General features: G+C 35.1%; 1 protein-coding gene across 1 annotated transcript in view; it reads left to right on the forward strand.

Moving 5' to 3' along the window:
• Positions 1-223: 223 nt before the first annotated feature.
• The window catches only part of LOC308263541 (fibroblast growth factor 12-like), a gene marked incomplete at both ends in the record, with an annotated part of 189,223 nt that continues 161,964 nt past the window's right edge, over positions 224-27,482 (forward strand). Inside the window, one exon of the mRNA XM_080696549.1 lies at positions 224-340. Coding sequence (XP_080552675.1) covers positions 224-340 — 117 coding nt within the window. The remainder of the gene's footprint in view (positions 341-27,482) is intronic.

Genomic DNA, 27,482 nt, shown 5'->3' on the forward strand with positions numbered 1-27,482 from the left:
TCACACCTACAGTCACAGTGATTCTCCTTGCTTTTGGTTCTGTGATGATACAAGGAACAAGAAGCCTTTAATTTTTAAAGTGTAGCACTGCTGACATTTGTCATCAGGTTCTGTACCCTCAAATCTACCCCGTTTCTGGTGAGGGCTCATAGGAGTAATGCTGGCTTTTCATTTTAAACAGGAATGCAGTCCTGATGGTTCTGTAATAAGACTAAAAAGGGCCATGTTGGAGTGCAAGGCCTCAGCACACCTCACGCTGATTCCTTCTGGCTGGTGTGCCTCTACAAGTCCAGGCCTTGTGGAGAGTTCAGTCCCTGCTGTCAGTCTTGGCCTCCCTGAGGTGCGCTTGGTGTGCATTAAGGCATGAGGTCATTGGAGGAGCAATTTCCTATGTCTTGTGAAAAGTGCCCTGAGCATATGATTGAGGGTCATAAGTGGGTATGTGGAAGCGACAGTGGCTGGGAAAACTGAAAAGGTCCTAAAGAAGCTAATTGGAGTTCAAGAGGCTTTCACAAGTGGTACTATTTCAGCTGGCACTCCTACTGCTGGAATACAAAACATCTGACCACACAATGTAGAGAAAGAAAGATTTATTTGCTTGCAGATCTGCAGATTTCAGAGGTTTGGTCCATGTCAGGCTGGGTCTGTGGAGCTCAGGGCAGGCAATGGGAAGCAGAGAAAGGGAGAGAGCAAGGGATCTGTTCTCAAATCAGTGAGGTCAGTAGCAAGAGAACAATCAAGGGGATTCAAAGACACAAACACAGTTCCTGATGTCATCATTCCTCCTGCCACAGGACTCACCTCCTCCAGCCACACTCCACCTGCCTAGGTCACTATCCAGTAAATTCATTATAATGGAGGTATCCACTGATAATATTATTTATATCAGTTCTGAACATTAATACATGAACTCTCTATATTTAACCAAAATAGATACAATGAATTTATCTAGTGCTATTAACCTGGTTTCTATTCACATTTAATTTAGATATTCATTTGCTTTTTACTTTCAATTTTCCTTTTCACCAAAGACAGGAGGAGAGAAAAACAATAAAGATGAAGTGACTGCTTGGTAGCATAGATCTAGAGTTTTAAAATGCAATATGAAAATCTGTTCTAATTGTCATTTAAGCTATACATATTTGACAAGATGGCTTATGTATCTAAATTTGCTTTTACCATTGTAATTTTTATTTTTAATCTACTTGTACTTCTTCTAGTTTATGTTACATTATTGAAGCTTCTACTTATTTTATTTTTTGGCTAGGTTGTAAACTTAAGCCACATTTTAATTGCTTTAGTGGTGACCTTTATTTTTTATTATACATACATAATTATGTGGTTTTCTTTGTGTGTATGTGTGTGTGTGTGTGTGTGTGTGTGTGTGTGTGTGTGATACTGAGGGTGGAAAACAGGGGCTTTTCTACTTCTGGGCTATACTCCCAGACCTATTTTATACTTTATTTGGAAACAGGCTCTCACTGAGTTGCTGAGAGCCTCACTAAGTAGCTGAGGCTGGCTTTGAACCTGTGAAATCCTCCGATTTCAGCCTCCCAAGCTCTGGGATTACAAGCATGCGCCACCATGCCTTGCTCTAATTATGTGGTTTTCTAGATACTTTTTCTGTTTCTCTCTTCCATTCAAACAGCTCATCGGCCTTAGTATATATATTTTTAACTCTTAAATGCCACCACCCTTTGTGCAAATTTGATTAGTTGTACTTTAAAATGAATTCGGTATTTTATAACTAGTCAATAAAATTCACAATTTAAAATTTTTTAATTGGTGCACTGTATTCATACATCATAATGGGATAAAAAAAAAAAACTTTTGTAGACATACATGCACACATCGCCCAGTTAGCCCCTACCCAATCTCCACCTTGTTCCCTCCCCATACCTCCTTCCCATGCTTGGCTTAGTGGTTGACATCTAGTATTATAGCAATTTATCCAAAATTAATAATGATAATCTCACATAACAGTTTCATTTGTCTGATACCAAGCTTTTGATGACTTAAAGATAACCTTTCAATATTTCTTTTTGCTTTCTTTCTTACCAGAGAATAGTTTTTCTTTTTTCTTAGGTGAAACTATCATACATTTATTTATTTATTTTTCAGAAAAAATCTATCCTAATATGGAATATGGACTCTAGATACCCAAAACGATCTTAAAAAAGAACAAAACTAGAAGATGTATATTTTCTGATTTCAAACCTTATAAAGCTACAATAACTGAAACAGTGTAGTACTGTTATAAAGGCAGATATATAAACCATTGGAGTTAAGTAAAAGCCTAGAGATAAATTCTTCCATATATTGTCAAGTTATTTTTGACAAGGTTTCCAAGAACATTTGGTGGAGGAAATAATTATCTTTTAACTAAATATTGTTGAAAAATAATAATTACATGAAAAAGAATAAATTTGGACCCTTACCTAACACCATATACAAATATTAACTCAAAATAGATAAAAGACCTAAATATAAATCTTAAGACTATAAACTTTTAGAAGAAAATCTGGGTCATAAAACCTCACAACATTGAAATTGTCAGTGATTTCTTGGATATGATGTCAATGGCACAGGCAACAGAAGGGTAAACAAACTCCCTAAAAAATAAAAATATATTGTATATCCAAAGACAATGTAAACAGAGTTAAAAGTTACTGATAGAATGGGATAAAATATTTCCAAATGCTATAGCTGAAGGTATATTAATATTCCAACTAGAAATCCTAAAAATTAGCAACATAAATCAAACAATACAATTTAGAAATAGGTAAAAGACTAACATAAATAATGAATCTCCAAAGATAACCAATCTTAGTTGTCTGTTGGATGGAAAAATCTTGTTTCTCTGGTTCTGGTGTGTGTTACCTATTTCTTCTTCTTCTTCTTCTTCTTCTTCTTCTTCTTCTTCTTCTTCTTCTTCTTCTTCTTCTTCTTCTTCTTCTTCTTCTTCTTCTTCTTCTTCTTCTTCTTCTTCTTCTTCTTCTTCTTCTTCTTCTTCTTCTTCTTCTTCTTCTTCTTCTTCTTCTTCTTCTTCTTCTTCTTCTTCTTCTTCTTCTTCTTCTTCTTCTTCTTCTTCTTCTTCTTCTTCTTCTTCTTCTTCTTCTTCTTCTTCTTCTTCTTCTTCTTTTTTTTTTTTTGGTGGTACTGGGGTTCCTGGTAGCTCTTCGACCTCCAGACTACACTCCCAGACCTATTATATATATGTGTGTGTGTATATATATACATATATATATATATATATTTTTTTTTTTAATTTGGAAACAGGGTCTCTTAAGCCAGTGAGACTGGCTCCGAACCAGCGTGATCCTCCTGTCTCCGCCTCCCAAGCGTGGGGATTACAAGTGAGCACCACCACACCCAGCCTTACCTATTTATTCTTTGTAGTTAATCTCTTTGAGTATTTTCTCTAGCACTGGTTTTGCTGTTTGTCATGGAAGCTTCTTATTTCCCCATCTAATTTTTTAGAAAATTAGAAAGTTTTGCTGGGTAGGAAATTTTTGGCTGGAAGTTGTTTTCTTTCAGAGTTTGGAATATGTTACTCCAAGCCCTTCTGGCTTTCATGACTTGGTTTGGGAAGTCTGGAGTGATTCTAATTGGTTTGCCTCTGAATGTCACTTGGACCTTTGTTTTTGTTACCTTTAAGATTCTCTGCTTGGCTTCCACATTGGTCATTTTGACAATTATGTGGCATGGGGATCCTCTTCTCCAATTCTGTCTAAAGGGAGTTCTGTAAGTTTCCTGGACCTGTGTATCGACCTCTTGCCCATATTTCTTCAATGTCAGATGCCTGCTGTTGGATTTTTTTTTTTCTTCTAAATTAGAAACTATGCGTTCATTTTTGGAGTGTTCATCTTCTAGGAGCAAGATTCTATTCTCCATGTGGTCTTATCGATTGTTTATACTTTGAATTGAGGCCTTTACTTCATTGATTGCGTCCTTTATCTCTTTTTGGCTCTCTCTGAATTCTTTTCGAAACACCTCTATTATTTCTACAGTTATTTTCCTGATTTGATCTTCTAGAAATCTCTGAATTTCTGTTTTATTAGGTTCTGATGTTGTGGGGTTGTGGGCATTCATTGCTCCATTGTTATTCCTTTTTCCCATGATTTCAGAAGTTTGTGTCTTCTCTGGGTTCCTCCCTGGGTCACTACGACTTCAACTTAAGGTGTTCTGGATCCTGAGTCTGTGGTATCTCAGTCACCACTACTCCTTTACTGGGTTGTATCACAAAGTCTTAGACCCCGTTAGTCAATCGAGGCTGCTTTAGACCATGGGGGGGGGTGCCAGGTTGGGTGTTCTCCTGCGGGGAGTTGTGACTATGGTGTGATATCTCTGCCACTGCCATTCCCCCACTGGGTCAAGTCCCTGGGAGTACAGTACTGGGATTTCTCCTCTAGGGGCCACAATTTGACTCACTGTTGTTGAGTGCTCTGATGGAGGTGTAGTGGACTTGGTGAATTTGCTGCTGCTGCTGCTGCTGCTGCTGCTGCTGCTGCTGCTGCTGCTGCCGCCGCCGCCGCCGGTGGCAATATGGCACCACTGCCACACCCTCGGCTGTGAGGCTGGCGTATTTCTCTGTTTTTGAGCTCTGCTCTGAGTCCCTGCAGGGTGTGCTGAGCCTGGCCCCTGGGAGCTTTAGACGCTCTCTGCGCTGAAAAATCTGCCGAATTCCACCCGGCTGATCTGCAGCTGCTCACCTCGGCTCGCTGTCCGCCGCTCCTCTCTGGAGCCTGGTGGGCTCTTGAGTGTATTGTTCTGGTGCCATCCAGTGAGCTTGCTGCTGCTGCCGGCAGTAAGGCGCTGCTGCCGTGTCCTCGGCTGTGAGGCCGGTGTATCTCCTCTCTGGCTCTGAGCTCCATTCTGAGTCCCCCTCCTTCTGGGGCCTGGTACTATAAGGGAAGATGGCATCTGCACCACTCCGTGCCACGGCTCCGGCCACAGCACTGTGGTCTGGTTTCTTTCTGGTGTCTCATTTTTCCAGCCCTCTTTTTCTCTGTTCCTTGTATTTACATTTTTTGTTTCTCTGCTGATAGTGTTTTCTGCTATGAAAGGCTCTGATTTTGTGGTAATAGAGATTGGTTGTTAGCGAGGCTCGTAAGCCCTGCTTTTCTCTGTTGCCATCTTCCCGGAAGTCTCTAAATTTCACAATTTTTATAGTAACTTCTATGCATATCACTTTTATGTGTGTATCAAATTTGATCTGCTTACTTTCTTGCTAAGCTACATCTATAACTGTTTTGTGCTTGAGGTCAGTGGGTAATTAATTCATTTTATCTACTATTCACTTTAACACTTGGACTGTAGTTGAGATAGTTATCAGATTCTTAGCTGACCAATATTTTCCCCAGTACTCAGAAAGCCATATCCCATTGGTATTTGGCATCTGCTATTGACTGTGGGAAGTATGCTGTCAGCTAAATATTCTTTCCTTTGTAAGTAATCTCTATGGAAACTTTTAAAAATTGTTTTGTCTTTATACTTCCTGTTCTGACAAGTCACTGTAATGTCTAGTTTCAATGCCTTTTCCTGTTGGGAATTTGGAATGTAATAATAATCCAAAGAATCATATTTTTTAATTCTAGAAAATTTGAACTTGTATTCCATATACATTTTTTTATTATGCTTTCCAGTCTCTTGTGCTGATAATATTTATATGTCTTAAATTAGAAACTTTCAAATTCAGATAGTCTAGAATTTGTGCCATCTGTTTTGTGATTTTAATCACAATGTTTTCCATTTTGGGATGTTGAATGGTTTCTATTTAATATCTTCCCTTTTTTGATTTATTTCTTCCTGTTTTTGTTATCTGGATCTTTTTTTTCTTTTTGCAGAAAGTCATGAATTCACCTCTCTCTCTCTCTCTCTCTCTCTCTCTCTCTCTCTCTCTCTCTCTCTCTCTCTCTCTCTCTTTTTCTGAGTTTTCTAACATCCTTTGTCAAATTTTTCCACAAAGTTAATTTCTGTGGTAATGAATTTGTAGTTTAGTTGTTGATTTTGTTGACTTTCATTTCAGAATTTGGTTTAGATTTGATTAGAATTCAAAATTTGTTCTTTGTGTATTTGAGATTCATTATGGCACATTCTTCTCTCTCTATTCTCTTTAGCACTGAGGGCAAAGGAGCGACCTGGCCTAGGGCATGGCTTGGTTCTGTTGTGCAGTTATTCTCCTCATGATGCTTTACGACTATGTCTTCTTTCAAGGTGGCAGGAGCATTTTTTATTTTAATTTTATTAGAGTTGGAGCAGGATGACTCTGTCCTAGCTTCTGATATTAGCAGCTAGCTTATGGCTCTGCCCCATCTTGCATAGAGGGCTTTTCTTTCTGTCCCCTGGCTAAACTCTGGGCCATGACACCTCCTTCAACTCTCCAGGACTTGAGGCCTTGTAGTCTGAAATTGCAACTTATTTGGTGGTTTTTGTTTTGTTTTATAGAGATGTTTACTTTGCTTTGATCCTGAGAAAACATTTAGGCCTCACATTTTTTTTTTACTCCTCTTTACTATTTGTTTGTATATGTGATAACATTATGAACTCACACTGTCATTCTTTCTTTCTCTCCTTTTAATTGTGGTTAAAACACATAAAGTAAAATTTAACATCTTATTTTATACTGTATATGACAGAAGTGTCACCCATATGCACATTGTTGAGCAACAAATATCTACAACATTTTTCATCTTGTGAAAATGAAATTTTGTACCTACTGAACAAAAACAATCCCCTTTTCTTTTCCTCCAGCCCCTGGAACCCACTATTTTACTTCCTGTTTCTAAGAGTTTGGCTACATTAGATGCTTCCTGTGAGTGGAATTATATGAAATTTTTCTTTTTGTGACTGGCTTCTCTCACTTAGCATAGTGACAGAATTGTCTTCTTTTCTAAGGCTTAATAAAATCTCACTTAATGTTTACTGTTTTATATTTCCATCAACAGTGCACAACATTTCACATTTCTCTGTTATTACTAACATTTGATATTCTCTGGGGATTTTGTTTTTTGTTTTGTTTCTTGACAGTGGCCATTTTACCAGGTATGAGATGATGTCTTTTTAGGGTTTTGGTTTGCATTTCCCATGGCAAATGATATTGAACATCTTTTCATATTCCTATTAGGGTGTCATTTGTATATCTTCTTTGAAGATAGATATATTCCTATGTGTATATCCTTCACATATTTCTAAATTAACTTTGAAGTTATTGAGTTATAGAAATTGTTTATACATTCTAGATATTAACAACTTATCAGGTAATTTGGAAATATTTTCTCTCATACTCTAGGTTGGCTTTACACTTTCTTGATTGTTTTGTTAGTTATGCAGAACTTTAAAAAATATTTTTATTGGTGTATTTTAGTTATATATCTTAATGGAGAACCAGATGGCAGAAGCATCCATGCACACATCCCTTTTAGCCCTTCACCAGTTCCCACCTTGAAAGTGTAATAAAGCCTCATCTGTTTGTTCTTGTTTTTGTGGTGTTTGTTTTTGGTGTCACACTCAGTAAATATTTGACACTCTAATGTCATGAAGCTTTTCTCCTGTTTTCTTCTAGGAGTTTTACATTTTCAGGTCTTACGTTTAGATCTTTAACCCTCTTGACTAATTTTTGTAGGTGGTATAAATGTAAAGGTCCAGTTTCATTCTCTAACATGTGGGTATCTAGTTTTCCAAACATTACTGGTCAAAAGACAATCTTTTCTGACACCCTTAGTTAAGATGACTTGACCATTACTGTGAGAGCTTATTTCTGAGCTGTTTGGTGGTTTGTTTTTCCAAGATTGTTTTGGCTATTTGAGGTTCCATATGATTCCATTTAAATTTTAAGATGGGTTTTTCTGTTTCTCCAAAAAATGTCATTGAGATTATGACAGGAATTGCATTAAATATTTAGATTGCTTTAGGTCATATGGACTTTTTTTTGTTGTTGTTGGTACTGGGGGTGGAACCCAGGACTTTCTACCTCCAGGCTATACCCGGAGTATTCCCAGACCTATTTTATATCTTATTTGAAAACAGGATCTCACTAAGTTGCGGAGAGCCTCACTAAGTAGCTGAGGCTGGCTTTAAACCTATGCGATCCTCCTGTCTCAGCCTCCCACACCCTGGGATTACAAGTGTGCGCCACCACGCCTGGCTGGACTTTTTTTTTTTCTTAATAATGTGCTTTGATTGGTGCATAATGTAAATCATGTTAACAGTGATGTACATATGCACAGCACTTGGTCCCCCCCCCCAACCCCGTCGCCATTTCTCTCCTTCATAATATATAGTATTGAAATAGATGTTGATATATTCACAAATGTATACATAGTTAATGGTGGTATATTTATTGATGAACTTCAGTCTTTCCCCTCCAATTTCTTTAGACTACCTCCCTGGCCCCACTGAAGTTTCTCTTCCATTGTCTGGAGTACCTTTGGTATCTCAGTATCTCTCTAGCTTGTGCATATTAGGAAAAACATACGGCCCTTTACTTTCTGTGGCTTTATTTTAATAATGTTTATTAGTCTGAGCCATGAATGTAGGCTATACTTTCATTTATTTATATGTCCGGTAACTTCTTTTGCAACACACTTTCCTTAGTAAATTTAAATTCACTGTGCTGCTTCACAAAAAGCCCCAATTATTAGTAGCATTTAGTATCACTTTTTCTTACCACAGTAGATAAAAGGCTAAGACTAGATAAAAGATGGAAAACTTTACTATTTCATACAAAAGAAACTTGAGGATATTAGAAACTTCTGTTTTTGAAATACTATTGTACATCAGTTTGTTAAAACAAATCTTTCTACAAAATTTGTCTTATATAGACAATGCCCTTAATTTTTAAATTTTTGATATTTAACCAGTCTGACATGAAATCTCATATCTTTTGACATTCTATTTTGAGTTTTATAAGTGTTTGCAAAAACATGTAAGATCATCTAAATTTTCACAAATGATTACACTTATGTAAGGGGTGAAGGTGAGATATTTTCATGATACAGAGAAGGCAAAGCATAAACAAACCTCTTTCTGTTCTTATCTATACATTCAGTTACATCAATAATTTTTATATTTAAGTATTTTGAACAAAATCTTGTATATATATATTAATTCCTGATAAGTACCATTTTCATAAAGTAATAATAATTCTAGATTGTTTAAAAATTATGATTAAAATTTGTGACATAATATTTTAGTTAATTATTATGTAATGATCCTTATAAAAATATGTAAGGAATAAAATAATATTACTCTAATGACATTATTTATATTATTACATTTACAAAATTCTGTCCTATCCCTATCTAATTAACAATCTTTTGTGCAGCCCATCCCAAATTTTACCTGATGTCACCTCACTCCATCACACATTCTCTTTGAGAACCAGATCATACTTCTGAATTAATATCTCAGCATTTGGCTTCTATTTTGTTGGTGGGCAAGAATTACATATTTGTCTTTGTTTCATCATGGTGAAATATTTTCTTCAGCCACAGCATTGAGCATATTCTCAAAGGAAAATTTTAAAGACTTGTTAAATTTTAAAGTATTCCAGATATAAATGGAATAAATCCCATATGATAATGGAACAATTGATTGTGATTACTTTGGTCAAAGTTTTAATGGTAGTCTTATAAACCATTGTACAAATGTGGATTTGCCCTCAAAGTCAATCCCAGTAACCCTAAAATTCATTCAACACACACACACACACACACACACACACACATAATATATATATATATATACATACATACATACATACACATCATACATACATACATACTATATATATACATATATATAATGTATGTATGTATATATATATGTATGTATATATATATATAAAATGTATGTATGTATGATGTGTATGTATGTATGTATTTATTTATTTATTTATTGGTGGTACTGGGGTTCCTGGAAGCCCTTCTACCTCTGGGCTACACTCCCAGGCCTATTTTATATTTTTATTTGGAAACAGGGTTTCTTATGCCAGCGAGACTGGCTCCTAACCAGCGCGATCCTCCTGTCTCCACCGCCCAAGCACGGGGATTACAAGCGTGCGCCACCACAACCACCTTCAACATATATTTATTGGAACTCTACCACATATTAGGCACAATATTATATACACTTGACATCCCAAAGTGGGTAAAATAGATAAGATTTTTATCTTCTTAAAGTTTGGACTTACTGTTAAAATTAGTTGTTGTAAGGAGTTTGGTTCAAATATAGTTAGAAGGTACAGTTCACAAGACCTTTCTCACTTCTGACACCAACTCAAGTTAGTGGAAGTCCACAAAACCATTATTTTGCTGGATATTTTACTGGAAAAGATCACATAACTCACAGAAAGTTATTATTTTGCTCATGGTCATGGTTTATTATAGGAAAGAAGTACGGATTAAAATAAAAATATTGGGGCAGAGTCCAGCAGAAGTACCAAATACAGAATTTCTGTTTTTCTTCTGAGTCAGAGTGTTTTACTCCTTTGGTATCAATGGGTAGAAACACATGGAATATTGATTAATAGAAAGCACACCTGAGCCTCTATGTTAGGATATTTTATTCGGGCCTCAATAGATAGGCATGATTGATTGGTTTCTCACTTAGTTGATCTCAAACTCTAATGAATTGTTACTGATTAACCCAAAGTTCCCACCCTAAATCAGACTGTCATTCTCTGGCTAGCCCAGAGACAAAGACCACCTCCCAGAAGCCAAGGGAAAAGGCTACATCTCTTTTTGTACAAGTTTAAATTTTTTTATGCAAGTACACAACTATCATTCAGTTGAAAACAAATGTTATACTCTATGGATATACTTCTCTGACTGCTTCTAGTTCCAGTCTCTCACCTTTCTGGCTCAAATCCCATTTCTTACCAGAGCTTGAAAAAAGAAAATGAAGAAAAAATATTATGATAGTAATATCTGGCATATCTGATACATCAGCATTTGGAAAGCAAACCCATAATCAATGGCTGGGGCAAGCTGGGAGCCTTGACATTTGCATCTGGGAAAATATATTTTAAAATAATGTATTTGAATAATTTTTTAATGAATAGTTTGATGATCTTAGCATGATTACCACTGGCATTTTAGTGACTAATAATGATTAAAATATTTGCAACAGTTCTCTTTTTTTATACTGCCACCTTTGTTTACTTTACGAACTTTAAACAATTATCTCTTAACTATGAATTAGGTAGTGTGTTAATCAGGTTTTCATCACTGTGACCAAAATACTTGACATAAACAACTTAAAGGAAGAAATGTTTATTTTGGCTTGAGATTTCAGAGGATTCAGTCTGCGTTCAACCAGCTGCCTGCTCTGGACCTGAGGTGAGGCAGCTCATGATGGCTAAAGAGTGGGAGGTGGAAAGCTGCCAAGAAGCTAAAAGAGAGTGAAAAAAAAGGCCAGGGAAAGGATAAACCTTCCAAGGACACACCCCCAGGGGCCCCATCCCTCCATTAGGTCCCACTTCCTAGTGGTCCATTCAACCTTCAGTCCATTCCAGGGATTAATCCAATGACACAGTCAGAGCTGAGCCAATGATTGCCTAAAAGCCTGCTCTCTGAACCTTGATGAATTGGAGACCATGATTTCAGTACAGGACATTGCATTCTTAATGGGTTGTCCCATTCTTTATGGGATATTCCAGATCCAAACCTGAGAAGTTCTTTGTTGTTGATTTTTAAAACAAAGCAAAGCAAAACAAAACAAAACAAAAAACTGGGAGATAAAGACAAATTATATAATCACAAATATTGTTTTGACACTGCATCAATAAATAGGAATTATATTTGCATCTATAATAATGTTAATATATTCCTTTAAGTCAGCATATCTTCTAATAAGTAACATAAATTGTCATAAGAGTAGCTATAATGTTAATATATTCCTTTAAGTCGACATATCTTCTAATAAGTAACATAAATTATCATAAGAGTAGCTATAATGACAGTCACAGCAGCAATATTAATGGGTATATTTGTACAAATAATATGCTTTATTTATATTTATTATTTTTAAAAGACTTTTAAATTTATATTTTTTGGTGTGTGTAAGTGTGCTAGAGATTGAACACAGAGACCTTTTACTTCTGAGCTACACTCCCAGCCCCTTTTATATTTTTTGTTTTGTTCTTTTGAAATAGGGTCTCACTAGGTTTCTAAGAGTCTCACTGTGTTGCTGAGTCTGGTCTTGAACCTGAGATCCTTCTGTTTTAGACTCAGAAGTACTGAGATTATAGACATGTGCCAACACACCTGGCTAGATTTTTATTTTAGCTTCACAGCAACACTGTATAAGGAAGGATAGTTATAAACTCTTAGATACTGACAAAAAATGAGACTGAAAGGTTATTGATCTAAATAAGCTCATCCTGGAGAGTAGCAGAAATGGAACTTAAATATAAGTTTTAACTTCAAAAGCCTTGAATTTTTCATAATGCTAAACTACCCTTGGCCTTATGTGCAAAGAAGTGTTCCCTTTGTGGAGTGCTTTTCATTTTCTCCCACTGTTTTATATAGTCTATCTCATTTGTGGATTGCAATAACTGATATTATTATCGCTAGTGACAGAGGTACATCTGGGAAAGGGGAAGGTTAAGTGGCTGAAGTGATGTCACTCAATAGCGGTAAAGAAGGTTGGGAAAAGTATGTGCCACTCTCTAATGTTACAATTAATGCCAAAAGCAGGATTCTTTGAATACCAGGGCAGCTTATAATCTTAGTTTCCATGCTTTTATTTGAAAATATCAAGAAAAACTATATCCCCAATATCAACAAAAGAAAGATCACTTGATTAATATTTATCTTTTTTGCACTATTTAGAATTCAGCAACCTAGTTAGACTTGTTTCAAAACAAAACAAAATTAAAAGGCTGAGGTATAGCCCAGCAACACAAAGCAAGCAAGCAAGCAAGCAAACAAACACAAATAAATATAAAAATAAAAAAGATAAAATTCCACACCTAAATATGGTGCTTGGTGAGAGAATTGTTGAAATTGTGAAATTGATTTTATACTGAAAAAACGAAGTCAAGAGTATATTGAAAAATATGGAAGATTTTGTGGTGAGAGCTGTATAGAAACTATTACACACCTGCAAGGTGGGACCATAGGAGACATGTATCTGTATGTCTCCTTTATTTTGTTAGAATTCTGATACTTTCCCAGCCTATCAGGTACAAACTCTATCATTAGAAATGTAGATTAATATCTCTTATAGCACTGAATACTGCAATTCCCCTGTGAAGCTGAACTGATGGAAGTATCATGCAGTTCAATTCTGGTAATAATTCATTTGGTCATCAGGTCTTAATGGTCTTCATAATAATTTTCCTAATTGGGACTCTACACACTTTTCATTCAGCTGCTACTTCATCTTTGAATAGGTTGTCACCGTCCTATTGAAGCTTGTCAAGCCGTGAGTGATGGTTTGCACCTGTAATCACAGTATTTTGGAGGCTTAACAAAAAGATGGAACACAGGTTGACACAGGTTTGAGGCCAGCCTCAGCAACTTAGTGAAGCTCTCAGCAATTTAGCGAGGTCTTTTCTAGTAAACAAGGGGTGTAGCTTAGAGGTAGATTGCCCTTAGGTTTACTATACAGTAACACACACACAGAGTAAATAAATGAATAAATAAATAAACAAACAAATAAATAAAAAGTCATTTTTGCTAGTCATGTGCCTCCTGAGTTGAGGTTGATACATTTTTAGGAGCTGATGTGCCATATATTTTTTTTTTTTTTTTTTTTTTTACTAAATAGTACATATAAAAGGTAAGGGAGGAAAAAGACTAATCAAGACATCTTGAAAAAACATTTTGTTATTACAGTTCATCTATCAGTCAAAGAATTTGTTACATCCTGAAAAGATATGTGAAATTAAAACAAAAATAAAAACTTAATTCCTCTTGGAATCTTATGAAATCTGAAGTCTATACAAGCTCTTTCTTGGGACAAGTGCTTACTCTGGAGAGAGTAGAGGAAGAGAGACAGAGGCAGACAGAGACAGAGATAGATGACAGAGACAGAGACAGAGACAGAGATAGATGACAGAGACAGAGACAGAGAGACAGAGAGAGACAGATACAGAGAGAGACAGAGAGACAGAGACAGAGAGAGACAGAAAGAGACAGAGAGACAGAGACAGAGGGACAGAGACAGAGAAAGACAGAGACAGAGAGAGACAGAGAGACAGAGAGAGACAGAGATAGCAAGAGACACAGAGAGAGAGACAGAGACAGAGAGACCGAGAGAGACAGAGAGAGAGAGAGAGAGAGAAAGAGAGAGACTGACTGACTTTAGTCATTAAGGCCAAAGGATTCATGGAATTTTAAAGTTAACAACACCTGGATAGAGAAAAGTTAAAGACCCAGCCACAGAGTTTGTTCAACAATTAGATTAGTAAATACTTAATTTACATCATTTACATAAAATTTTGTCTCCTTATTAGCTTTTGGTTTCTGTGAATTTTGATTCATTTCTCTTAACATCATTACTTCTGATAAAAATCCCCTTGTCCCAGGGTAAGTAAGAGTCCTCCTCCAACCCCACCCAACCATATAGGCACTGGTTCTCACCACCTTTTCTCAAACTCTGGGTGCCTGGAGCACTCCTATACACCCTGAAAAACTCCAGGAGAGATGCCCTCTGTAATTTTGAAAATAAGAGCTAGGAAAAAATAATTTTTTTTTTTTTGCCTGGCATGGTGGCACACACTTGTAATCCCAGTGCTTGGGAGGTGGAGACAGGAGGATCGCGCAGGTTTGGAGCCAGCTGCGCTGGCTTAAGAGACCCTGTTTTCAAAAAAAAAGAAAAATAAGTATAAAAATATAGCCCAGAGGTAGAAAGGTTTCCAGGAACCCCAGAACCACCAATAAAAAAATAAATAAATAAATAATTTATTTTGTCTATTTCTTTTTAATCCTGTATGTACTAGTTAACTGAAACTAGATTATTCTTTTCAGCTGAGAAAAAGAAAATGGGGAATCCTGTCTGCACAGGAATCTTACACAGTGACTTGCAAACATGTGATATGGATTAGATTGCCTTTCTCCAGAAAGAATCAATGTGGTGTCAGTATATTTTCAGTTGGAATTAGGTTACAGTATGCATCTACTTCTTCTAAGGTGATACTTTGCACTTTGACATTTATCAGTATATATTCCCTCTTATTTTTGTTAGAATTAGTTGTTTTTATGCTTTAGCCTATATCAGACTCAAGCTCTTTGAAGTTAAGGATCGTATCTAATGTTGATTAGTATTTTTCATAGCACGGATCAACACAATTCCCAAGTGAAGGCATCTGTTAAAATCTTGTTGAGTGAGTTGATGAGACATCATGCAGTTTCATTATGGCAGTAATTCATTGGCCGTCTGGTCTAAATTGTCTTTGTAGTAATTTTGCTGACTGTGCCTCTATGCACTTCCAATGCAGTTATAGGCTCACCTTGGAATAGGTTGTGGCTTCTCTATTGTAAAATAGTAAGTAATGTCGGTTTTATTCCAAGATTTTATAACTTCTGGAAATTTTAAAGCCAGTGTGTTAGCTCCAAGGCTAGCCTTAATTGTAAAAATTAGCATCTGGGTTCCTAGTAACATTTTTCATTGAGGACTAGACAAGATTCAGCTTCTCAGAGCAGCACTAATGAGGACCTTTGCCTGATTCATTTGGAAATAATACCTAATTTTACATTTTTGCTTTCCATTTTCCATTAGGTTTCATTAGGGCAACAGATGGTCATATTTTCAAGGTTTCTAGATTGTGCTTCTTGAGAGTTCAGTGAATCGGGCAATATTAAGTGGCATTTTTAAAATTTGAGCATTATAAATTAAACTTAATAATCTCTGTAACTTATATTTGCAATAAAATTGGAAAAAAGTTTAGCTTTCTAGGCTCAATATTCTTATATATAAAATAGGTATAATAAAGAGCATACTTATAAGATTATAGCAAATATTAAATGAAAAGATTTGTAAAAACTAAAATTCACTGTGTAGCATAGTCCATAAGTGCTGGCCATAAGCAGTAACAGTGGTAGCAGTAGGCATATTAAAGACGATTATCAGTGTACCATCAGTCAGTCTCTTACCATGACTCCAAGAAATTTATACAAGATCAAGCCAATTTTTAGTTATAGTGGTGGTTTCTAGTCCAATGCCTTTTGCCACCACAGCCACGGGGTTTGATTACAGAGTATTTTTTTTCTAATTAGACACCTACGGCCCAATGGTTGACTTTATCTGAAAGAGAGTAGCGGTTTTTTATTTATTTATTGTTGTTTTGTTTTTAACTGAATTTGAAGCTGAGGAGTATAACAACCTTAAAACTATGAGGATCTGAGAATGATTCCAGCATTCAGAGGAGGTTTAGGTCAAAAGATGGAACAACTAGGTCTTGTTTACATCCTTTTTATTTGTATATAGACATACTCTGCAAACAAGCTCTACCCCTGAGTTTCCAGTTATAGGGATTAATAACTATTCTTGTATAAACCAGTGTCGGTTACATTCTTTTCTTACCTGATAAACTGATAAGGAGATGACGATTTTCAGTGTAGTATGACATTCCTAGAAAGACAGGACTCCATTCATTCAACAGGCTTTTACAATGGCCTCCATCTGAATAAAAAGTTTTGACCTTGCAATGGATTTCTGGTCTGGCATGAATTCCAAAAGATATTCCCTGCCCTTATTAGTTATACCTTCCCTTTCCAAAGCCAGAGTAAAAATGAGCAGTTCTCATATTTAAATGTTTCTTGAGTTTATAGCAAGCAAGTAATCAAAAAGTATAGATCAATTATATTTTTCCTTTTTTCTCAGTAGCATCAGTTATTCATCTTCAGTGAACTTTATTTGAAATATATCCTCATGATACTCACTTAGAGAGGAGTATACTCATAAGTCTATAATGTGTGACTTTTATGGAATTCAGGGAGAGGTCAAGAGAAAGAAATTATATCAGTGCAATATGCAGAGAAAATTCAGTAGATTTTTTATTGAGACTTATTTTTCATATTTTAGTTGAATTTATTTTATTTTTCTTTTTTTGTGGTACTGAGAATCAAACACAGGGTTTCACACCTGCTAGGCAAGTTCTCTACCATTGAAGTACATTACCCAGACTTTGAAATTTAAGTGGAACCAGGATGCAGTAAAGCAGAGAAAACAAAAACAATTTGTTCTTATAAACAAGACCACAGAGAAGCTGGCTCTTTGAATGGCAAAACTAAAAAAAAAAAAAAAAAAAAAGAAAAGAAAAGAAATAAAAAGCAAATAAATTGTAAGTTACCAAATAGAAACAATGGTAAATAAAGTCAGAGCCCAAAGTACTATATTTATATATGAATTTATTTATTTTTACTTTTTTGTGGTACTGGAAAATAAACCCAAGGTACTATAACTCTGAGCTACACTCTCCAGCCCCTCTTAAATTTTGAAACAGTATCTCATTAAATTACTGCACTCTGGCCTCAAACTTGTGTTTCTCTTGTCTCAACCTTCCAAGTACTGGGATCACAGTTGTGTACCACCAGGCCTGGCACAGTAGTGCATTCTTTTCAAGTGCACAGCCTGCTGTATTTAAGGTATACCTAAAGTGTCTTCTGTACAAAAACAGAACAAAAAAGCAATTAAAATTTAGTATTTAAGTTGGAGAAAATGGATTAGATGCATAAAAATGTAAGTGACACATATTTCAACCAGCTCCACTGGAAAGAAAGAATTTTATTTTGAGTCCCATTGGGTAAACATATGTCCTGGTTCATCCAGAATAGCTCCAGTTTATGCCCAGTGTCTTAGTACAATTATTGGTTGTACTTACTTAACCCACAAAAGGGTTCATAATTAAGATTTGTGCAGTTGTTATGCGATCACCTTGCACGTGGCTTATATACAATCCTACGTAAGATTCAGTTCTTAATTACTCCCCTAGGGACTTACCTTCAAATACTATCACATTGGAGATCAGGTTTCAATATATGCATTTTGTAGAATACAAATATTTAATCCATAGTAAAGGTTGGTTAATAATAAGAGGAGGATGGATATTGGGCAGACACACCTCCTCAGACCATTAATTCTAACTGAACATAGTTCAAGATTTAGGATAAGAGAGAAACTTAATAAGCAAGCATGTTGAAGCATAGATATACATGTGTAGTCTTTTCAGTAGGTTGTATAAAATCTTTTGAAAAGCCTTAAATATTAGTTAGAAAGTTTATGAACTTCTACTAGGAAGCTAAATACTGAACTTTAGAGGCTATACGGAAGAAAGATAACCTCTAATTTTATTAAGGTCCAAATAAATTAAAACTTACTTGGGATTTGTCCAGAAGCTTTCTGCTTGTTGAATTTTCATAGCTGATTGCTGGATATTTTCTCTGAAATTTCTTTCTATAGCTAGGGCAAGAATGAATAAGCATCGCTACTTCAACTTTTATTCTTCTGTCATCTGTTGCTAGATGAACAAAGGTTCTCTCTATATGCAACAATGAAAGGTCATAAGGAAACTGAAAGCCCCCAGGGAGAAGCACACAGTGATGACTGCACCAACGTATGTGCTTGTGAGTTCAATAGACTTTTCCAAAAAATACGGGAATCCAGAGGTTTCTCATGCTCTCATCCAGCCAATCACTTACTATCTATTTATTTAAAATTAGTAATGTGGCATAATGGCCACATAATTAGAATTAGTAATGTGGCATAATCCTACAGGTTGAAAACAAAATTAGAACAACAGAACAAAAAATTTTCACTATAATAGAAGAACCAGAAAATATGTAAACAAATACATATAAAAATTATCTGGGACTAATGGTGTAAAAACATAAATATATTTCTGAAATAGAGAATAATAAGGAAGTTATACATTTGAAAAAATTGCCATAAAATATATTAAGCATATGATATTTAAACTAAAATCTAAAAAAATAGAAAGGAGAGAGAATCAGGTACCAACCCAGAAGGGGAGGGGATACTAGCAGAGGGAAGAAAAATTTAAAACATTAGCAGGAACAAAATGTTTGTAAACCTCCCAGTACTCATTCATTTTCATTTGTTCACCTATTCAATTTTATTTATTTATTTATTTTGGTGGTACTGTGGTTCCTGGAAGCCCTTCTACCTCCAGGCTACACTCCCAGACCTATTTTATACTTTTTATTTTGAAACAGGGTTTCTTAAGCCAGTGCGGCTGGCTTCGAACCTGCGGGATCCTCCTGTCTCAGCCTCCCAAGCGCGGGGATTACAAGCGTGTGCCACCACCCCAGGTCACCTATTCAGTTTTAAATATTTATGTTTATGTGCCAAGTACTGTTACAGATGCTCTACTTATGACAGGAGAGAAAGGCAAACACTATGGTTTTATACATAAAGATTTATTTATTTATTTTCTAAACCAATTGACTTGTCCTTAATTTTTACTTACCTTTATTGTTTAGATCTTTTTTCTTTTTTAATTTTTTAATTTATTTTTTTATTTTCATGTGGATCATATTGAAAATGGCATGCATTCAGACTGTGCTTGGTACCCTCTCCCCTTCCCACTTCCCTTCTCCCCTCTCAATAATGAGTGTCCAGGTTAACCATGCTACGTTCATACTTTTATACATATTTGAATGTAGCTCCTCCATTAATCAAACTCAGCCTTCTTTGTCTCCTACCCTTCCATTTCAGCTTTGCTGAGATTTCCCCTCCATTTTCAGGAGTCCCTCTGGTATTCCTAATACTCCCTAGTTTGGGCATATTAGAGAAAACATGTGTCCCTTCTCTTTCTGTGCTTGGCTGATCTCACTTAATATAATGTTCTCCCGGTCTTCCCATTTTCTTCTGAATGACATGATTTTGTTCTTCTTTATAGCTGAGTAGAATTATATTGTGCGTATTTCCCATAATTTTACAATCCATTCATCTATCGATGGAGACTTAGGTTGGTTTCATATTTCACTATTATGAATTGTGCAGCTATGAACATGGGTATGCATATGTTACTATATTTCTCTGATTTCAACCCCTTTGGAAAGATACGCAGGAGTGGTGTAGCTGGATCATATGGTGGATCCATTCCCAATTTTCTAAGGAATCTCCACAGTGATCTCAATAGCGGCTGGACTACTTTGCACTCCCACCAACAGTGTAAGAGTTCCTCTTTCCCCACATCCTTAAGTAGCAAAAGAAATAACCCAATCAAGAAATGGGCAACTGAATTGAATAGACACTTCACAAAAGAAGAGATACAAATGGCCAATAGATACATGAAAACATGTTCAACATCATTAGCCATTAGGGAGATGCAAATCAAAACTACACTGGGATTCCATTTAACCCCAATCAGAGTGGCAAGCATAAAGAAATCAAATAACAAAATACTTAAAGATTTAAGTTGTTAAGTGTCATAAAAGGGAAGCAGGGTTATAGAAACATGATACATTTTTCATATTGGCATAAAATTTTAAGATTTTCACTGACTTAAGTAAAAATGTCTTTGTAACTTATCTATTTTGATTTTTTCTTAGAATCCAGGAATAAGATATGTATTAAAATTCTATGCTACATAATATAATTCTTTTTTTTACTAATATGTTCAAGGGATTTCTAGGAACTTTCTTGGTTATTTCAATAAAAGGACCTTTAATGTTACTGTCTTATAACCTTAAGTCTAATTGGAAGCATGTTGCCTTCCCCCCAGTTTTTTATTTTAAAGGTTAAATTTCACACTGCATAAGACTTAATACAATTTAGTAATAAAAGGGCAAGAATTTTAATTAAAAGAGTAAGAAGTATCTAAATAGACATATATCTAATATATATATAAAGCCATATTTCCAAATATATACATAGTCAACAGCAACATGGAAAGATGCTCAACACTACTGACCACCAAGGAAATAGAAATTAAAATCCTGTGGAGATACCAATTCACACCTAGCATGATATCTATGTTTAAAAACATAATAGTACTTATAGGTGGGAAAGTGAAATGTTCATAAACTGCTAATGGAAATATTAAATGGTGTGGAAAGTTTTGAAATATGGTCTGAGATTTCTTCAAAGGATTATATAGAATTACCATATGACCCAGTAATTCCACTCTTAGGTATATACCCAGAGAGATGAAAAAAGACATCTCATGTCACAAAAACTCTTGTCATGAATATTCATGAATTATAATTCATAACAAGCCCAAAGAAGAAACAACTCAAGTGTTGATCAACTGATCAACAGGACATACGGTTCATGATTTCAAAGAGAATTGAAAAGTAAATCATTTTCCTGCATTCAATGCACATTAATAGAATTCTATTTTTTGTTTGTTTAAAGTGATGTAAAAGTGTGAATTTCCTCACAATTGGAGAAGTGAGACAAATTTTTAACACTCTGGTGTTGAATCAAAAAGTGGGAAAAGGAGTAGAAATAGTAGAATACATGTTGTCATGGTGGATCTGTGTCTTACAAACATAAACACTAAATAATTTTGACCATAAAACACTAGTTATGAGAGAAGACTTTTTCTAATAAAGCTAATATTTCCTGGGACTAGTGTTTTACTTTTCTTACTAAGCTTAGATTTTTAAATTGTTATCTGTTTTTGAAATGGTACATTTGGATAAACATAATGTTTAAATAACAAAATACATTTTGCTTTTTCTCCTTAGCTCAACTTAAATATATATTGTGAGATATTTTATAATATTATATGAATTTAAAATTGCATCTTGGGACTATTTAATGAAAAACAGATATAGAATAAATATATACATCTGTTTAGTAGTGTACATTTTAGTGCCTTACAGCTGAGCATATTACTTTTTAATACACGTTTAGAAATTTCAAATTATTTTATAATTTTAAGTATAAACATTTTTAATCAGAATTGAACTGAAGTTTGAGGCCCACTGAAATATTTATAGAAAGATACATTAAGGCATGCTTTCTATACTTAAATATTTATTTTTAGTTTATGCATATTATGACAGAAGTACTTAAGATTATCTCTAAGCAGGATGTGGTGATGCACATATGTAATCCTGAATTTGGGAGGTTAAAACAGGAGGATGCCAGGTTTGAAGCTGGCCTCAGCAATTTAATAAGTTCCTATTTAAAAATAAATGCTAACCATGGGTTCAATTCGCAGTCTCTCTCGGCCTCCAAAAACAAATGATCTCTAAGAAAATAAGTGATAAACAGTCGAGGGAGCCAAGTGTCCTCCCTTGCTTTCAGTTTACTTTATCTTTGTCATTGGTCATAATGAGCATATCAAAAGTTATAATAGAGACCTATTTTGTGAATCATGGCTATTAATCCGGCTTTTATCTCATGACATCCTGACAATTATTTTACCATCCCTCTTTTGTGATCATTACAGACTTCATTATGTCTGTTACTCAAGGCCAGTGTCAAGGTCAATCAACACTGCCTTCACTGGGTGAATCTGATGATGTCTCCTCAAAAAATTTATCATGTAAAATGTTCTATCTCTAGTTAAACTCGTGTAGTTTAATTTAGGCCATCTTCAATAAAAGAGAAGAAAACAAACACTCACACAAATATTGAAAAGTTAAAATTTTTAAAGAAGTTAAAAGACTCAGTACAATTAGCCTTAAGTAACTTCTGATGATTGGTTTGCTCTAGAGCCATTTGGTGTCCTCCTGAACCACTGCATGTCTATAGGGGTCCTGAAGCCTTCTCAGACTACCTGGTTTAAGGCAAAGAGGACTTGGATTCTAATTTTATTTCTGCTGCCAATCAAGTTTGGATATTTCCTTAATACCTTTGTGTTCCTCTTCATCTTTTAAATATTGGATTTGCTTTATCTTCATAAGTTTATTAGAGGGATTCAGAAAAATAAAATGGTAGGTAATACACTCATAGTGAACACCCAAGCCGTGTGTGATAGCACAAATCAGTAATCCTAGAATTTGGGAGGCTGAACCAGAAGGATTATAGGTTTGAGGATATCCTCAGCAATTTAGTGAAAACCCGTTTCAACATAAAAAAATTTAAAAAAGGGCTGGGGATTGAGCTCAAAAGTAGAATGCCCCTGGGTTCAATCCCCGGTCCCATTACAAAAACAAACAAACAGAACACCCAATAAATAAATAGGTCTTTCTTTCTATGTCTTATAAATGTCAAAACACTTGGTAGTATACAAAATATTTCAGTGTAGTGTGAATTTTTTTATGTATGAAAACATTTTTGGTCTATTTTGGTTAAGGAAATATAGTGAAAAATGTACTTCTATTCATCCTCCTTCTTAGGATCCTTCATTGCTTCTGTTCTTATCTTTCTCCCAAATTATCTCTGCAAACTCTAGAAGAGTATCTTACATTTGTTTCCCCTGCAATTCTGTATTTTACCACCTGAAAGGTAAAATCTCCAGTTACTGCCTCCAAAACTGCCAGTGAATTCAGGAAACTTGCACTGTAAAATTCAAAGTTTTAGAACAGTCTGACCTTAGCCCTAATTCTAGGCTTCATCTCCATTTCCATTTCCCTTTAATGTCATGGCTTCTTCCTTATGGAGTCATTTCACACTCTCATCCTACCTTTACCTGCACTCAGGCCTAATGTCTTATTCTGTATTCTGTCCTCTTTATTTTTTTTTTAATGGTCTTGACTCCTTTTTTAAGATCTGGTATAACTGCACCATTTATAGCTTCCTTGGTTTCTGTACTGAAACTAAGGAATCAATCTGCCTTTCCTATCCTTCCATAGCATTTTTCTTCTATCCCCTCTCACAGCTGTTTGTTTGTTTGTTTTTGTTTGTTTGTTTTCTGTTTTTTTGTTGCATTTTGTACTTTTTCTCCATTACTGAATTATTAGAATCTTGAAAGCAAAACCATTGCCAAATTTATTCTCTAATTCCCACCTACGAGTATCCTGCAAAGTCCCCCAGCCCATCACCCACCAACAATACCTAATACTAGTAATGGATGTGTTTGGTGCCAGTTTCTAGCTCCCATGGTCTTCAAACACAAGAGGAAGTTTTGTGGCCTGCCTGTAGCTTCCCAAGATACTACATCAGATTAAATTCCCTCAAATCAACTATAAGCATGAGCCACCCTGCTTAAATAATATGTTTACTGTATTTATGATTATTCCTTTGTATTAAAATTATACACATAAGTGGAGCTGTTTCTTTGTAATAAACTGAGGGTGATTCATTAATTTACAAAAAGCAATGTTTTTATAAAGGAAACACTAACATTTACATTATATTTTTTGGTTTACAAAATTTGATTCTATCATTTAATTCCTACCCCTGTGAAGTAGGCAAAAGTAAACTGGTGCCAGATCTTGAATTAATTTTTCAGTGTCCACTTGAAGACATTTTCTGTTGTGTATTGCTGGAAAATTGAAAATTCACTTAATTTAATTTCTTAAAATGATATATCAAGCTGGCCGTGGTGGTGCACATTTGTAATCCCAGCATTTGGGAGGCTGAGACAGGAGGATCGTGGTTCTTGGAAAGCCTCAGCTACTACTTAGTGAGGCCCTTTGCAACTCAGTGAGACCCTGTTTCAAAATAAAGAATAAAAGAAATAGCTGGGGGTATAGCTAGGAGGTAGAATGCCCCTGGGTTCCATCCTCAGTATCGCTCGCTCTCTCTCGCGCTCTCTCTCTCTCTCTCTCTCTCACGCACATGCACACACGCACACACATGCGCACAGACACACACACACACACACACACACACACACACACACACACACACACGCATATCAACAGTTTTTCTCCAATGCTTTCTTAAGGAAAATAAATTGCTAGATGGGTTAGTTGTTAGTTGTTTAAAAGGCCTTATTGGGTTTGAGCTACTGTCTGATATTTTGTTTGTTTTGCCATTAGATCTGCCAGTATTACTTACTTGCCAAATCATATTAGGTTGGATTGCTCAATTATACCTCATTGTAATGTGTGATTATGAGTTTCTAGATTTTATCTCTAAGTTGACTTGGCTTTATTTATTTATTTATTTATTTATTTACATTTTTGTGGAACTGGATATTGAATCCAGGAGCATTCTACTGCTCAGCTATACCCTAGTACCTCTTATTTTTTATTTTTAAAACATGGTCTTGCTAAATTACTTATTCTAGCCTCTACCCTGTAATCCTTCTATCTCAAGTACTTCTATTCCCAAGTACTGGAATAATAGGCATGTGCCACCACACCTCACACTTGCTTCTGATTTTTTATCAGAAGAATATTGCTGGGTGTGATTTTTTTTTTCTTAAAACTTTGAATGATCTCTGCATATTCATCAACTTCATAGTGACTTGGCATATTACTATAATCTGAAATAACTAAATAAATTTGTGGCTCATACATAGAGCTGTAAATTATAGGATAAATTTCTTAAGATTTATGATGTGTGTTTCTTGGTCTTTGCTCTCAAATCTATATTTACAAGGAGGCTATATTTTGGTGTCTAATTCTTCACAAAATGAAGAGATACAGACAGAGCCTTCACTATCTAAGATATATCATGTGAAAATTTAAAATGGAGTTATACAGCCAGTCTCAGATGAAAAATGCAGAGGGAAGTAATTGGCCACATTCCAAACTCTTTTGGGAGACTGCTCCAGCAATCCAAAATGGAAAATGAAGTTTCAGTAAAGAAAAAAAATAAAACATTCTCCAAAGAAGCATGATTCATCTTGTGTGGCAGTAAATACAACTCTGTGAGCTCTGTTATATATTTGACCACTTCACTGGAGTCCTAGTATATCTATCTCTGCAAATCAGCTTCTCAGCGGGGCCTGAAAGCCCAACCCAACTGCTTCCTATGACAACCAGCTGTTTGTTTTAATTCTGCTTGGATTATTGAGAGATCTTCCAAGTTTACCATTTTGGGCTATGCTATTCAGCATCTGGCTTTATTTTTATCGACTCTCAGTTAATTAAAGTGATTGTAGAAATTAACTAGGTTATATCAGTGGCTTTTTTTTTTTTCTAATACAGGTTGAGCAGCCATATAATTACTGTCAGGCTATGCATATAAGGGACATAGAAAATAAATAAATTTTGCATCTAGATTTGGGTCCCATCCCTAAGATTATTTTATTAAGTATATGTAAATATTTCAAAGTTCAAAAAATTCCAGAATCTAAAATACTTCTGTTTCCAAGCATTTTAGTAAGGGAAATTCAACCTATATTCACCAAAATTACGATCAAATCTTTACTGAAACATCTCTGATACTTAGGGCTTTATTTCTTAAAATGTACAATGGAAATAATTGTCAAGCTTAATTTCTCTTTGTTGTTCCACTTTGTGTCTTAATTCTACAATAGGCAGTCACAAAATATAGCTTATGTATTTATGTTCTAAATTTTTTGGCTGAGTTTTTATATATATATTTCCATCCTGTAACTTGATAATTATCAATATTTATCTATATACATTTATCTTCTATCTCATTAGATGATGCCTAAAACATAGTAAAAATTTCAAATGTATTTGAAAAAATATTTCTCTTTTCAACTATTTCATGAACTCATTTAAATACTGTATAATTATGTTTTCCATAACACTGTTAATCAGATAAAATTCTTTTACAAGTAATTTTCTCATTTTGTTAATAAATATTTTAAATAAATGAACAAGTAAGCAATGAGTCATTAAATTTTGGAGCTAGTAAAGAACATTTGGTTCAATACTTACTTTTTATATAAATTTATTTTTTAATTTTTATGTGATATGAAAATGGAATACATTCAGACTGTGCTTGGTACCCTCTCCATCTCCCTCACTTCTTCTCCCTCTCCCAACATTGAGTGTCCAGATCAACCATATTATATTTTTACACATATTTGGATGTAGTTCCTTCATTTATCAACCTCAGCCTTCTTCCTCTACCATCCTTCCAATCTAGCTTTGGTGAAGTTTCTCCTCCATTGTCTGGAGTCCCTATGGTATTCCTAATACTAATAATACTAGTTTGGGCATATTAGAGAAAACATAAGTCTCTTCTCTTTCTGTGCTTGGCTTACCTCACTTAACATAATATTCTCCAGGTCTTTCCATCTGATTGCAAATGACATGATTTTGTTCTTCTTTATAGCTTAGTAGAATTCCATTGTGTGTATTTCCCATAGTTTTGCAACCTATTCATCTGTTGATTGAGACCTAGGTTGGTTCCATATTTTGGCTATTACAAATTGTGCTGCTATGAACATGGTTATGCAGATGTTACTGTAGTTCTCTGATTTCAACCCCTTTGAACAAATACCCTGGAGTGGTATAGCTGGATCATATGGTGGATCTATTCCCAGTATTCTAAGCAATCTTTACACTGATCTCCATAGTGGCTGAACTAATTTGCACTCCCACCAACAGTTTAAAAGAATTCCTCTTTCCCCACATCCTCACCAGCATTTGTTGTTGTTTGATTTCTTTATGTTTGCCACTCTTATTGGGGTTAGATGGAATCTCAGCGTAGTTTTGATTTGCATCTCCATAATGGCTAGTGATGTT

The sequence above is a fragment of the Muscardinus avellanarius genome (assembly GCF_963383645.1).
Source record: "Muscardinus avellanarius genome assembly, chromosome: 5".
Lineage (NCBI taxonomy): Eukaryota > Metazoa > Chordata > Mammalia > Rodentia > Gliridae > Muscardinus > Muscardinus avellanarius.